The 16,235-nt window shown below is 38.4% G+C and overlaps 1 protein-coding gene across 2 annotated transcripts; it reads right to left on the bottom strand.

The window, feature by feature from the left end:
* Positions 1–2,531: 2,531 nt before the first annotated feature.
* On the bottom strand, positions 2,532–10,104 carry OR8A1 (olfactory receptor family 8 subfamily A member 1). 2 transcript variants are annotated; one of them, XM_017853807.1, is made up of 2 exons: positions 9,062–9,898; positions 2,532–2,772 (listed from the first exon to the last, which is right to left on the bottom strand). In XM_017853807.1, the coding sequence occupies exons 1-2, from the start codon at positions 9,861–9,863 to the stop codon at positions 2,738–2,740; spliced, it is 837 nt and encodes a 278-aa protein (XP_017709296.1). In that variant the 5' UTR covers positions 9,864–9,898; the 3' UTR covers positions 2,532–2,737. The 2 variants fall into 2 exon arrangements, with proteins under 2 accessions (XP_017709296.1, XP_017709295.1); XM_017853806.1 differs by lacking the exon at positions 2,532–2,772 and having other exon boundaries at positions 8,912–10,104.
* Between the last annotated feature and the right edge of the window lie 6,131 nt (positions 10,105–16,235).

Below are 16,235 nucleotides of genomic sequence, written 5' to 3'. Positions count from 1 at the left end.
TTTGAGACAGAGTCTTGCCCTGTCGCCCAGGCTGGAGTGCAGTGGCGTGATCTTGGCTCACTGCACCTCTGCCTCCCGGGTTCAAGCAATTCTCTGCCTCAGCCTCCTAAGTAGCTGGGATTACAGGCACCCACCACCATGCCTGGCTAATTTTTGTATTTTAGTAGAGACGGGGTTTCACCATCTTGGCCAGGCTGGTCTTGAATTCCTGACCTCATGATCCACCTGCCTCAGCCTCCCAAAATGCTGAGATTACAGGCGTGAGCCACCGCGCCCAGCCGGATTCATTCATTCTTATTCATTGCTGTGTACTTGGGGAATCTTCTGTAGGAGAGGGACAAAAAGGGAAAAAGCCATTTTTTTTTTCCTAAAATAAACCAGAAACATTCAAATTTGGAACTGAAGTTGATTCTGGGTGGGGAGGGATGATTTGACCAAGCATCCTAGGCTCTGTTCTGGGGAATGTCCCTCCCCTTCCTGTGTCTTCTCTCTGTTGTGTGCCCCAAATTATGCAGGCCTCAGAGGACGCCTGCTTCTCCTTAACAGTGGACAAATGACCGTAACCTTGCTGTTCTCTGGTGCATCTTGAGACAAGAGGCGGAGGGTCCAACATGACTGTCCTAAGGCTAGGTGATGATGAAAGGGAAATAAAGGTGGAGTGTGTCTAGAGAATATGTCTTATGAGATATTGTTTAATCATTGTCAGCTTGTGGGGTCCCACAGAGGTTTCCATACCCTGCTCCTGCTGCTGCAGAGGCTATCATCTGCTTCACTGTCTGAGACGGCATTTGAACTTGTCTACCTTTCAAAGTCCATGCTGAGAAAGGAAACCAGCTCCTCTCCTTTTTCCATCCAGGTATCTCTTCTTACAGATTGGTTTCCTATATGAGGATCCAGTTTTTTTTTTTGTTTTTTTGAAATTGACACTGGCAATGTCTTTATTCAGCAGAAGTACCCAGTGGGGCTCCTCTTTGTTTTTGCCATCAATGAGTGTCAGAGTTTGAATTTAAGTCATCCTGATTGCAAAGCCCATATGGTTTGCACAGAATGATGCGCCTGCAGAGTTTTCCTTTCACCTTGAGCCTATGTGGATTTGTACATGAATTCCAATCTTAGTTATAACATAAGGACATCCTTATATTGTAGCCTGGTGCCTTAAAAAGAGAGCATACTCTTTTGAGGTCTACTAGATGTGTGCTTGCATATCTCCTCTGCTTCTTACTAACCACAAAGCCTTATGATTATTTCACGTTTGTTAACCTCAGTTTACTTATTTTCAAAATGGAAACACACTTGTTCCTTAAACAACATGGGCTTGAACTGCACAGATCCATTTATATATGTATTTATTTCGATAAAAGTTACATGGAGTGTGCCTGCCTCTCTTGCCTCCTCTTCCATCTCCTCCACCTCTTCCTCCTCTGCCACCCCTGAGACAAGACCAAGCCTTCCTCTTCTTCCTCCTCCTCAGCCTACTCATGTGAAGACAATGAGGGTGAAGACCTGTATGATGATTTACTTTCATTTAGTGGACAGTAAATATATTTTCTCTTCTGTATGATTTTTTTTAGTTGTATTTGCATTTCTGTATCTTTATTATAAGAATATGGTGCATAATATGTATAACATACAAAATATGTTAATTGACTGTTTATGTTATTGGTAAGGCTTCTGGTCAACAGTAGGCTATGACTAGTTAAGTTTTTGGGGAGTCAAAGCTACAAGCAGATTTTTGGCTGTGTAGGGGGTTGGCATCTCAACTCCTCCTGTGTTGTTCAAGCGTCAACTGCACTATCTACATCTTGTGTACTTGAGATACCAAGAACAGTTTTCTGTAAAAACATGGAGATTATGTGCAAGTCTGTGAATTAAGTCATGACACCCTGTTGTTCTTTCCACGGCTGGGTTCTTAGGATGTTGGCAGCCAGTCTCATTAGGAGGCTGGAGGGTTTCCTGGTGAAACTGACAAGACTAAAATACTTACAGCTACTCATAAAGGGGCTCATGTAGACATCCTTCCTCTAAAGCAGTACTTCTCAAAGTGTGGTCCCCAGCCTAGAAGCGTCAGTGTTACCTGCAAATTTATTAGAAATGCAGGTTCTCAATCCTTGCCTCAGACCTAGCAAATCAGAAGCTGTGGGGTGCAGCTCAGCCCTTGTCTTCACAGGTTTCCGAGGCCATTTTGATACAGGCTAAAGTTTAAGAACCACCGATCTGTTCACAAGTTGACCAACTGTCTTGATTACATTGGGGTGCTAGGCCCTTAAAAAACATTATAGTGCCCAATCTCCCTCAGCCACATAAAATTTAAAATAAAAATTAATATTTGAAATGACACAATAAATACATGTATTCTGAAACTAAAGTTGTTTGTTTTTAGTTTCTTTAATTGGAAAATTGTGAAAATGTTTTCCAAAACCTTCTTGTTGCCCTGATTTTCTGGTGCCTAAGCACATATTTTGTCTGCTTATTTCATTACATTCAACCCAGCCAAAATAATGAAACTTGCTTAGCATATGAATCATACTCACAGCTGTCTTACTCCAGATCCCATGCAATGAGAGGAATAAAGTGGTGTAGGCTCCCTCTGCTGCACTGCGTAGTGGCAGCAACACACTGGAAAACTCCTGGGCCAGGGACATCAGCAGCAGCGGCAGGCCCACAGCTATGAACTTGCCCGTTTTGTTGGCAGCAGGGCTTCTGAGAGCATAGAGTCTGCAGCCATGTGCAAAAGCAACTAGACACTGATGAGCATGGGGGTGCAGAGACAACCTGAAGGGATCCCAGGACAGACAGAAAAAGGATATGGCAGCTTCAGGAAGCTGGCTGTGAGCAATTATCCATGCTAGGAGCAGGAGATGTTCTCTAAATAACTTACCAGGCCCCTGGTAATTAAAGGGAGGCTTGGCCTTGAGCAGGTCGTTGCTGGAGGAGAGTCTAACTTCTGTTGGGACTGGTGCCAGGCTAATTACCCTAAGCTGACCTTAAGTCGGCAGAGCTCCCTTACTTTGTTCCAAACCCTGGCAAATGGGAACATTTCAGCAGAGTGATGGGGAAAGGAAGGATATGGTCCAATTATGTGGATCCTGTGTAACTGGTGTGAAATTTGAATGGCATTTGCTTAAGTGTATTGAAGGCTCTCATTTTGTGGTTTGGGAATGAGAACAGAGACCCTATAACTCTGCCTTGGATTGCTTCTTCTGCATTTTATTCTTTTTCCCAGAGAAGGCTTTAGTTCTGAACTGTGGTTCCTTTTCCCAAACTGCTATGCATTTGAGGGTAAAGACCATTTTCTCTGTGTGCCTGCTATGGACTTTGTGTAATCTGTTTCAATTACACTGGGTCCTTCTGAAAATCTCTGAATACATGGCAGGGCACAGAAGTGGAAAAACTTTGAAAGCTACGATCAAAAGTCCAGGCAGGTGGTAGTACCAGTAGCACCAGCTTTTCACTCTGTCACTTTGGAGAGCCTGAATATACAACCAGACAATGTCCAGACCATATATAAAAATGTAACTCTTGGCTGGGCGCGGTGGCTCATGCCTGTAATTCCAGCACTTTGGGAGGCTGAGGCGGGTGGATCACGAGGTCAGGAGACCGAGACCATCCTGGCTAACACGGTGAAACCCTGCCTCTGCTAAAAATACAAAAAATTAGCCGAGTGCAGTGGTGGGCGCCTGTAATCCCAGCTACTTGGGAGGCTGAGGAGGAGAATCACTTGAATCCGGGAGATGGAGGTTGTAGTGAGCCGAGATCGCACCACTGCCCTCTAGCCTGGGCGACAGGGTAAGACTCGGTCTCAAAAATAATAATAATAACAATAATAATAATGTTTCCCTTAGATTTTGTGAGAGGTGTCTCTGTCTTCAGCCCTCCCCTGGCTGACCCTTCCTTATGGGGTGAATGGATCCAAGAGGATGTGCCCAGTTGGAGCCTATGCATCCCTTAGTAGTGTTGGGGATACCAGAATTCCCTCCTCAAATACCCTTACCCGCTTATAAGGCTCTTCCCCAGGACCATGTCCTGAAGGTAGACCACTACTGGCTGTTCAACCTTAGATAAAAGGGACAGTCAGGGGTTGCTTTGTGCAGGTGTATGGACCAAGAGTCTGAATACCAGGTTGCCCATATATGTGTACGTGTGAGGTCCCTTGTGGAATGGGACACAATGGGGAGTGGGAAGCGGAGGGGGAAAGCTGTGTCTGTGGGGAGAATGCCAGGTGCCAGGAAGAGCCCTTTCCTAGTACCACATTCTGGCATGGAGCTCTTAGAATTCTGAGATTTCTAAATTTGAACCTGGCCATCTAGCTTGTTATGAAGGTATGTCTATCAAGGTAGGAAGAAGGAAAATATTTAACACTTCGCTAGCTTAATTTACAACTTTTAAACATGTGGATAGTCTTTCCCAAGACTTCACAATTATTGAGGGTGAACTTGCCTGTCTCTCTATTCAATGGTTCAGTGGCTAGCTCTGATCCAGAGCTTCTTGGATATGTTCACTGGTATGTACCTGAGGGTGGTGGGTCTAGGAAAAATAATTTTTATTTCTGTTTCTTCTTTTAAAATAGAATTTATTTTTTAAGATAGTTTTAGGTTTACAGAAAAATTGAGCAGAAGGTACAGAGATTTGCTATATTTTCCTTACCTCCACACATACATAACCTTCCCCAGTATCAACATCCCTTACCAGAGTGGCACATTTGCTACAATTGATGAGCCTACATTGACACATTATTATCACCCAAAGGCCAAAGTTTAAATTAGTGTTCACTGTTGATATTGTACCTTCTTTGGGTTTAGATCAATGTATAACGACATGTATACACCATGTCATTATACATGTATACACTATGTCATTATACATGTATACACCATGTCATTATACATGTATACACTACATCATTATACATGTATACACTATGTCATTATACATACCCGTATATATACAGAGCATTTTCACTGCCCTAAAAATCCTCTGTGCTCCACCCATTCATCACTCCCTCCCACTCTAATCCTTGGCAACCACTGATCTTTTTACTGTTTCCATAGTTTTGCCCTTTCCAGAATGTTAGATTCTTGGAATCATGCAGTATGTAGACATTTCAGATTGACGTCTTTCAGTTAGTAATATGGATTTAAATTCCTCCATGTCTTTTCATAGCTTGATAGCTCATTTCTTTTTAGCACTGAATAATATTTCATTGTCTGAACATATCATAGTTTATTTATTATTCACCTACTGAAGGACATCTTGGTTGGTTCCAAATGTTGGCAATTATGAATTATTGAGCCTTCCTTTTCATGAATGTGGAATCTCTCTCCATTTATTCAGTATTTGATTTCTTTCATCTGAGTTTTGTAGTTTTCCTTGTTTAGATCATGCACATATTTTGTTAAATTCACACTTAGGTATTTCATTTTTTGGAGTTCTAACATAAATGGCATCGTGTTTTAAATTTCAAATTCCACTGTTGTTTGCAGGCATATAAGAAAGCAATTTACTTTTGTATGTTAATCTTGTATGCTGCAACTTTGCTGTAAATGCTTATTAGTTCCAGGAGGTTTTTATTTTTTTTGCCAATTATTTTTAGTTTTCTAAATGAACAATCATGTCATCTGTGAATAAGGACAGTTTTATTTCTTCTCTCTCAATCTGTATATATTTTATTTCCTTTTCTTGTCTTGTTGTATTAGGTAACACTTCCAGTAAATGTTGGAAAACAGCAGTGAGAGGGGACATCCTGGCTTTGCTCCTGATCTTAGTGGGAAAGTTTCAACTTTGTCATTGTTAAGTATGATATTAGCTGTAGGTTTAAAAAAAATTCTTTATCAAGTTGAGGAAGTTCCCCTGTATTCCTAGTTTACTGAGAGTTTTAAAAAATTATTAAATGAGTGAGGAATTTTGTCAAAATTTTTTTTCTGTATCTATTGATATCAACATGTGATTTTTCTTCTTTAGCCTGTTGATGTGGATTTGGATTACCTTAACTGATTTTCAAAAGTTGACCCAGGCTCATGTACTTGGGATAAATTACACTTGGTTATGGTATATAGTTGTTAAATACATTGTTGCATTCAATTTGCTAATATTTTGTTGAGGAGTTTATTGTCTCTATTCATGTTAGGTACTGGTCTGTATCTTCCTTTTCTTACAATATTTTTGTCTGATTTTGGTATTAGGGTGATGCTGGCCTCAAAGAATGAGTTAGGAAGTATACCCTCTGCTTCAATCTTCTGGAAGAGATTGTAGAGAATTGGTATACTATCTTTCTTAAAATGTTTGATAGAATTCACCAGTGAACCCATTTGAACCTGGTGTTTTCTGTTTTGAAAGGCTGTTAATTATTGAGTCAGTTTCTTTAATATATATAGGCCTATTCAGTTTGTCTATTTCTTCTTGTGTGAATTTTGACAGATTGTATCTTTCAAGGAGTTGGTCCATTTCATCTAGGTTATTAAGTTTGTAGGCATAGAGTTGTTCATAGTAATTCTTTTTTTTCTTAATGTTCACAGGATCTATAGTGATGTCCTTCTTTCCTTTCTAACACTAGTAATTTGTGTCCTCTCTCTTTTTTTTCCAGTTAGCCTGGCTAGAGGCTTATCAATTTTATTGATCTTTTCAAAGAACCAGCTTTTGGTTTCATTGATTTTCCTCTGTTGATTTTCTGTTTTAAATATTATTGATTTTTCTCTAATTTTTTTCTTTTCTTCTGCTTACTTTGGATTTAATTTGCAATTCTCCAACCTAGTTTCCTAAGTTGGAAGTCTAGGTGATTATTTTAGATCGTTTTCTTTGCTAAGACATTCAATGCTGCAGAATTCCCTCTAAGCTCTGCTTTTGCTGCATCCCACAAGTTTTGATTAGTTGCATTTTCGTTTTATTCAAAATATTTTAAAATTTCTCTTGAGATTTTCTTCTTTGACCCATGTGTTACTTAGAAATGTGTTGTTTAATTTCAAAGTATTTAATGATTTTTCAGCTGTCTTTCTGTTACTGATTTCTAGTTTAATTTCACTGTGGTCTGAGAGCAGATAGCAGACATTGTATGATTTCTGTTTCTTCAAATCAGTCAAGGTGTGTTTTATGGTCCAGAATGTGGTCTTTCATCTTTTTTTCTACTCCCTACTTTCAAGCATCCTATATCTCTCAGCAGTCATTCTAACCTACCTAATGTGTATTTTACGTTATGGTCTTTTTTCTTTCTAAGTGTGTTTTTTTTGGGGTGTGTGCACATGCAATTTTAATATACATAAATAATATGTTTTATATCTCATTATCCTTCTTACTTTTCTCACACAGCACTATACCTCTAAACTATACTGTGTATAGCTAATCCTTTGTTTCTAACTGTTGAAGTCTATAAATTGTAAGTAAGTAGATACAATTTATCTACTTACTTTCCCAATGGTGGACACCTATTTTACCTCTAAGTTCCCATCGCCTAAAATAATGGTATAATGAATGCCTTTGTACACGCCATCTTATAGGCCTGAAAGAGAATGATTTGGGACTATATATACCCTGGACCAGATTTGCTATGCCCTGTGGATACATATACTTATTTTCCTAAGTAATGTCTTACTGTTTTCCAGAATAGCTGTAGTATATGGGGGTTCCTAAATCCCTACCTCCTTACTAACACTTAGCACTATCCAGCTTTTAAAATTTTTGCTAATCTTATAAATATAAAAAGATATATCACTGTTTTAATTTGCACTTCTATGTTTAGTAATCGGTCTGAGCATCTCTTCACATGCTCTGTGGTACTTCAGGTTTTCTCTTTTGTAAATTGTTCTGTATACCTTGCTCATTTTTTTTTCTTGCTAATGTTGATGTCTTTTTCTTGCTGGTTTGCTAGGGTTTATTATTATATATGCTACTTAGGCATCTTTTCCCATTCTATTATAGTTGTTGCCCATAAAGAGAAAGAGGTTTGGGCAGATGACAAAAGGAAGGGATTTGAGAAATTATTTTCAGAAAGCATTTGAAATTGGATGAGCATAATTATGGAAGGTTTAATAGGCTGTTCAAAGGGACTGTTAGACTAAAGTGAAGAAGTAATGTGTGAGTGCCCAGAGTCTGGGCTCTAGAGTCACTGGGACTGGGATTTGAATCCCAGGGTTGTTACTCCTGCTCCAAGTTTCCATATCTGTGAAATGAGGATAGAATAGTACCTGTTTGTTGTGCAGTATAATTGAAATAGAATAGAAAGCACGTAGAAGAGTTGCGTGGATCAGAGTCAGCATCCAAAAACATGTTAGCTGCTATTATCATTATTATTAGTGTCACTAAGAAAATTGCATAAAGAGATCAGGAAATTCTTGGGCAGGAGTAAGTAGAGATACTTTGTCTCTCTTAGCCTTATTTATTCCCAAGTACAAAAAGAAAAAAATTGGCTGGGCGCGGTGGCTCACGCCTGTAATCTCAGCACTTTGGGAGGCTGAAGCAGGTGGATCACTTGAGGTCAGGAGTTCAAGACCAGCCTGGCCAACATGGTGAAACCCTGTCTCTACTAAAAATACAAATATTAGTTGGGCGTGGTGGCAGATGCCTGTAATTCCAGTTGCTCGGGAGGCTAAGGCAGGAGAATCACTTGAACCCGGGAGGCGGAGGTTGCAGTGATCCAAGATTGTGCTACTGCACTCCAGCCTGGGCTACAGAGTAAGAGTCTGTCACCAAAAAGAAAAAAAAAAAAAAAAAAAAATTAGGCTGAGTAATATTTTCTGTGTAGAAGGTGATAAGACCATGAATGACCCTAAAACTCAATGTTGAAAGTTTAGCATTTAAGTTAAATTACAGTTAAGGTAGGAAACATTTATTAAAGGGCTTAGGATAGAGGGATGGATCTCAAGTGAAAGAAAACCTGAACTTGAAGTTGGCTGGTTTCAATCAGAAGTGGAAAAAGAGGGAGAGAAGGAAAAATGGCATCCACCCAGCCATGTGGAGAAGCGATTATTTTCCATTCACGGCGGGCCAGCATTCAGAAGCTGTCCCTCTAGTATTTATAACAATTACTACTAAATTGAAAAGGAACAATAACATTGGCATCAAAACAGTTTACTCCTCAGTGTTTTCTGCATGGCAGCCTTTACTTCCTTGTTTCTCAGGCTGTAGATTAGGGGATTCAACATGGGGATTACCGTGGTGTAGAACACAGAGGCCACATTCTCCTGGGCCAAGGAACTGATTGTGGAGGGTTTTAAGTACATGAATGCAGTTGATCCGTAGAACATTCCCACAGCTGCAAGGTGGGAGCTGCAGGTGCTGAAGGCTTTGGATCTACCCTCTGTGGTGCTGATGCTGAGGATGCTGGAGAGAATGAAGGTGTAAGAAACAAGAACTGTTAAGCTCGTGACTATGATGTCGAATCCAGCCAAAAAGAAGACTGCCATCTCAACATCATAGGTGCTAGAGCAGGACAGCTTCATGAGAGGGAGGATGTCACAGAAGTAGTGACTGATGAGGCGCTCACAATAGGGCAGTTTTAACATGAGGCCAGTTTCTATTGTGGAGACAATGAGTCCCATGGCGTAGACCACAGCCACCAGCAGGGAGCAGGTGTGATGAGGCATAATGATGTTGTAAAGCAAAGGGTGGCAGATGGCAACATAGCGGTCGTAGGCCATCACTGTCAGCATGTAACACTCAGCAATGACAAAAACAAGGAAGAAGTAGAGCTGTGACATGCACCCTGCGTAGGAGATGATGTTTTTCTCTGACACAAAGTTCACCAGCATTTTGGGGGTAATGACGGAGGAGTAACAGAGATCCACGAGTGACAGATTGCTGAGGAAGTAGTACATGGGGGTGTGAAGCTGAGAGTTCAGACGAATCAGAGTGATCATGCCCAGGTTCCCCGCCATGGTGACCAAGTAGATCCCGAGGAAGAGGAGAAAGAGGGGGAGCTGGAGGTCTGCTCTCTTCGTTAATCCCCTGAGAATGAACTCTGTCACTGTAGAGTGATTTCCTGCAGCCATCCTTCTCTGAGCAGGAGGCCTGCAGGGATGCATGGGAGACAAGAACCTCATTAAAAGGCTAATCTTGGATGGCTTGGGGAAGCTAGTCTTGAGCCTTTGGTGCTAGTGAAACATCCTGGGCTCTCTGCTGATGCATCCTCCCTGCCCTCCTCACCTCCTCCTGCTATTTGCTGGTCTTCTTTGCAGGAAGACCAGCCTGAGTGTTTCAGAGATCATGAAGATGGGAGGAAAGCAGGCCAAGGTCTGGATCTTTTACCGTGCACATTTTTCTAAAGTATCCTGGGGCAGTGTTTCTTAAAGGGTAGTCCCTGGACCAACAGCACTGATATTACCTGGAGTTTTTAGAGATGCAAATTCTCAGGCCTCAGCTCACACCTGCTTAATCAGAAACTCTGGATATGGGACCCAGCAATCTATGTATTAACAATCTTTCTGGTGATGGTGTTGTGTAGTAAAGTTTGAGAATCTCTACACTGTAGATAAGTAGTATATTTCATATTTAGTATTTGGAGATGGATTTTGCTTTAGAAATAAACTTCCCTTGTCAGGTATATACTTCCTAAATATTCACTGAGTGTGGACATGTAAATACCTATCTGAAATTTATGCAGTGTCAGGGTGATAGGGTAGTTACAAGCTGTGTCATTGACACATCAACTTCTATGTCTGAAAGATGAAGAAATTAATATTGATTCGAAAGGTGGTTGTAAAAGTAACATGGGATAATGCATATTTAGAAATATTTTTTCAAATACTCAGTGCCTGTAAAAAATGTGAATTGTCATTAAGAGTCTGGAATTTGTTCTTAATTTCTCACTTGACTTAAGGTCCTAAGGCAGTGGTTCTCAGCATTGGCTATATATTGTAATCACATGGAACATTTACAAAGGATTGATGCCTGGTTCCTACCCATAGATGTTCTGATTTAATTGATCTGTGGTGCACCCTGAGTGCTGGCCCATTGAATGTTCCATAGTAAGTGCTAAATAGCTAATTATTATTATTATTATTTTCAGATCATAATATCAAACCATTGTCCCATTACATCCCTGATGACGAAATATTCAAATTACAGGCGTATCTCCAGGAAGCATGAATAATCATTGCTGGATACAATATGTATAGATAGTCTCATCTGTGGGATGTATTTCTTAAGCTATGAAACTTAAATTCCCCCTATTTTAATTGCTTCCTTATATAATTACCAACTTTTGCATAATGCTTTACAGCTTACACATTTCTTTCAAAGGTCAATCTCATTAACTTCTGAAGTTTTGGGAAATGGGGAGAAATGTGTTTAGGGAAGGATTTTTATTTTCATTTTTGTATTGAGAAAACTGAGGTGCCAGACACTAAGTGGTTTGCCCAAGGTTTACTAATTATTGGTGACTTGGAACTCACACTTACCTCTGCTCCGTCCTGACCATGAGTTTCCTCTTTTGCCTCACATGTGTAGTCTTGTAAATCTGCACACTTACAGCTCTAAGCAATGTGTAATTGAAACAGGTTTATGCTTGGTATATGCATAGCATAGGAAAAAGAAGAATGCTGTATGTTGTTTTATTGTCTAGGAAATTGAAGCTCTAAAAGTTAAATAAATCACTCAAGGTAACTAAGCTAGTAAGAGACAGAACTGAACCTAAAACCCATGACTTCTGACCACCTTGTGTTTTGTCTCCACTAAACTAAATTGTTTTGTTTTAGCTTATCTTTGTGTAGCACTTTTTTATTATTTAATAACATTTAATTTCTATAATTTTTGAAGATAGAGGAAAGATCTATTGCTAATTTTGGATGCATTTAAAAAATTATAAAGGCAATATATATGCATTGTAGTTAATTAGAAATGCAAATAAACAAAAATTTAAAACAACCATTTTCCACCAGTTGGAACCAAATGGTGGTAGTGAATATCCTTCTAGACTTTTCCTATGCATATATGTATTTACATGTATATAAATATATATGCATTTTACAAAACATTTGTAATCTGCTTTTAAACATAGCATTCACAAATGTATTGTCTCATTTGATTCTAACTGGCACTAACTGTATTCCTTTTTCTTAGAAGTAAGAGTCTTTAAAATCATCAGGATGTGGTGTGAAGCAAAATCTGCATTGCACTGTAAGCTTTTATGTCAAATTATTGGTAATGAGGCATTTAACTTTACAATAACTAGTATGAGAGGTAGCTAAGATTTTTAAAATTCGAGTTGAGCATTCCTAATCTGAAAATTTAAAGTCCAAAATCTGAAACTTGTTGAGCGCCAACATGAACCACAAGTGGAAAATTCCATGCCTCCTCTCATGTGACTAGTCTCAGTGAAAATACAGTCAAAATTGTTTCATGCATAAAATTATTTAAAATGTTGTATAAAATTACCTTCAGCCTATGTGTATAAGATGAAGCATATGTAAATTTCATGTTTAGACTTGGATCTCATCCTCAAGATACCTCATTATGTGTATACAAACATTCCAAAACCTGAAAAAAATTCTGAGTTCAAGACACTTCTAGTCCCAAGCATTGTGCGTAAGGAATTATTCCCGTTTATGACAATGGAAATAGAAATGCATTATTTTCACTTATTACAAAGAAGAATTTTTTTTCTAAATAACAACAGTAGATTTAAAACACTTTACATATCCTTTTTTTACCCCATCTCTGCCTCTTAAAATGAAAGGAAACACCCAACTTGAATAACGGTAACTGTGGATCATGTGCTTTACAAAGCAGTGTGGAATGAACACCGTTCACTGAGTGCACAGCAGGTGGGAACACCATTGTGTAGGAGAATGCTAGACAGCACTGATTTAATTTTTCACTCTCATAGTCTTCTAATAACATACAAGAGGCAAATATAAACCACACATTTCTTTTATTTTCCTGTTTTTCCTCTTTTTTAAAGACAGAGTCTCATTCTGTTGCTCAGGTTTGAATGCAGTGGTGCGATCATGGCTCACAGTAACCTTGAACTCCCGAGCTCAAGCAAGCCTTTCACCTCAGCCTCCTGAGTAACTGGGACTACAGGTGCATGCTACCACGCTGGGCTACTTTTCACAATTTTGGGTACAGGTGGGATCTCTCTGTGTTGCCCATGCTGGTCTCCAACTCCTGGCCTCAAGCAATTCTCCTCTCTTCATCCCCTAAAGCTCTGAGACTACAGGTGTGAGCCACCATGCCTGGCCAAACCATATATTTTATATTAGTTACTACAATTATTACCTTTAGTTTCACTAAGCCATCAGAGCCTTAGGATTACTGCCAATGAGAACACAGCACACAGATTAAAAAAGCACATAGAAGTGAAGATAAATACACTGTTATAAATACTCTGCATCATAAACAAGAGTTCATGGAAGAAATATTTTTCTCATGCGATTGCTTTAAGTTTGTAATTAAATACCTGTGATAAGGAAAAATAAAGCACAGTCTGCTGGAAACTTTAAGAGCTGAGTTGGTTTCAACAATCAGAAAATGCAGGAACCATACTGATTTATATTGAGTACTACGTTTACTCAAAGTCATAAAAAAATGGGTCACTAAGACTGGGGGCTTGGGATTGTGTTTACGACTATATGGGCACAGTATCTCCTGGGCTGTAATCACTCGAGAGGTTGGGGTCCTCACTAATTGAGCAATTAGAGCTTTGCTTTACACTGGCTTTGAGAAGGATGGTTTCTCTCCCAGGTGTGTTAATTTTCCTTTTATTGGTAGGGTGATCTTGCAACTAGGGAAACTTAGAGTCTAATGCCAGCTTTGGAATATTTTACCATCAACAGTCCCGTTACTATTGTCATCACAATCAACATGATTATGATCATTATGCCCATCATCACCACAACCACCTCACTCATTACCATCAACACCATCATCAGTTACTACCATTATGGTTGTTACTTAATATTCATGATTGTGCACAACTGACTAGCTTTAAAAAGTTTACTATAAAGTGTTTTAAGAAAAAAAGGAAAGTTATGTTCCTTATATTTATAAGGGAATGCTGAATTTGGCACCCTGCTGCTACACCAAGTAAACTGACAGCATAGGAGGTTAGGAGCATATGAAGGTAGACTGAAAGAACTCTTCATTCATATAGGGTCATTCATAAGAGAAGTGTGTTCATAAGGAAATTTCCCATTCAAGAACACATTCAGTATTTTGTTATCCGTGAATATATTGCTAATGAAGATTTTTAAATTAAACTTTTTATTTTGAGATAATTGTAATTAAACACGTAATTGTAAGAAATAATGAAGAAAGATTCCTGCTGTATACTTTATGCCATTTCCCCCATTGGTAACATCTTACCAAATGATTGTACAATATTATACCCAGGATTATTGACATTGATACAATTCATGGATCTTATTCAGACTTCCCCAGTTTTACTTACACTCATCTGTGCGTGTATTTAGTTCTATGAAATTTTATCAAACACATAGGCTTGTGTATCTAATACCACAGTTAACTTGAAAACACATCACCTGCATTTTCTGTTTCGAAACAATAACTTGATATCCTGTTATACTCCAAAAGTGACCGGTTATTTTTCTTTATTATAAACTCACCACTGTAAACGTGTTTTATGTGTCAAATAACTGTGATGGATAACAAAAGTAACTTAATGCAATTAGTTTTGTTGATCACATTTTTCTATCTTTGGCCTGCATAATTCTCTTCAGTTTCCCTCTGGAGTCTTTGACACAGTGTTAGTAGTTTCTAGTATTATACCTTCCTTGCTCCCTGATATGATAAGATGAACTCATTTCATACATTTAATTCCTCAGACCTGGAATCAACCATTTCTCCGAGAAACTTGATTTCTTTTAGCAGGGAAATGATATTTCAAGAACACAAATTAGGTGCTGGAGAGGCTCATTGCTCTTGGCCTAGCCAGTGTTTCTAGGTCTTTTCAAACAGAACTAGGAAATGTAGGACTACATAGTTATCAAAGTGTCTTTTTTTTGAAGTTCAATAATCTTTCTAGGGTATATTTTAACGTTCATTCTGAGACAATTTTCTTAGGCGTGATGTTTCTTTTAACATGTTACTTTAAATCTTTTTTTTTTTTTAATGCCAGAAAGTTTCTTGAATTATAGTTTTTATTACTTGTTCATTGGTTTAGATTTCTCTGTTGAGGCTCCTACTCTATGCCAGTTGCCAGCTAGATCTTTACCTAGTGTCTACATTTGTTACTTTCCCCCAAATGCTCTGCATTTCATTTTTTTCTCCCTTCTTTTCACCTTTGATTTCTCCTAAGGCAATATCTGTTGTGTTTATTTCATTTTGGTTATTCCTAGTTCAGTCTCAATTTCTGAAACTGTTTTTTATTTCCAACAATTTCCTGAGTTCTATTGCTTAATTTATAATTTTTTACTAATTCTGAGTTTTATTATTTGTTTGTTGGCAAGTTTTTGTGGCTTGCTGTATATTTTCTGTATAAAACCATTCTTTTTCTTATAACGACAATAACTTTATATGGGATTTACCTTGATTCTTTTCTATTCAGTTTTAGATCAAGTTAGTTTTTTCCTAATTTCACACTTGTGGAGCCCCTTCTTTGTTTTTTCTGTGAAGTGCTGAAACTATGATGCCTTACCACCTGAGATCTCTTGGTTCTGTCCCTTTCCTGCTTTTATCTGGATTGTTACTTTCTTTTGTCTCTAATGTTTCTAGTCTGCTTAGTTTGGGTTTTATTCCTTCCAGTTTATTCTTGTAGGGAGTTTTGGTTGGTTTGTTTTAAGAGTTCATGGTGTCCAAACTTCTGCACCTCTTCAGATCTTACCATTAAGGAAATGAAAAGGTGAGACACAGATTGGGAAAAAATATTCAATGCATATATTAAAAGACTTTTATAGAAGATAAAACAAGTCTCTTACAAATCATCTAAAGACAAACAACCCAATTAAAATTGACTCCAAAATTTAGATAGTTACTCCATAAGAGAAGATACGCAAATGGTCAAGAAATACATGAAAACATGCTCAATATCATTAAACATCAGGTAAGTACAAATTAAAAACACACTGACATAACACTATATACCCACTAGAAATGTTAAAAATTTAAAAATCTGACAATATCAAGTTTCGTTGAGGATGGAGAGCAACTGGACTTTTCCTACATTGCTGTTGGGAATGTGCAGTTGAATAACTTCTCTGTCAAGTGGTGCTATGATTTGAGTGTCCCAGACAAAACTCATGATGGAAGCTTAATTCCCAGTGCAGCAATGTAGAGAAGTGAAACTCTTAAGA

Source organism: Rhinopithecus bieti, unplaced genomic scaffold (genome assembly GCF_001698545.2).
Source record: "Rhinopithecus bieti isolate Rb0 unplaced genomic scaffold, ASM169854v2 scaffold_37463, whole genome shotgun sequence".
In the NCBI taxonomy this organism is placed as follows: domain Eukaryota; kingdom Metazoa; phylum Chordata; class Mammalia; order Primates; family Cercopithecidae; genus Rhinopithecus; species Rhinopithecus bieti.
The sequence above is the reverse complement of the archived record's forward strand: the minus strand, read 5'-3'. Positions and strand labels throughout refer to the sequence as shown.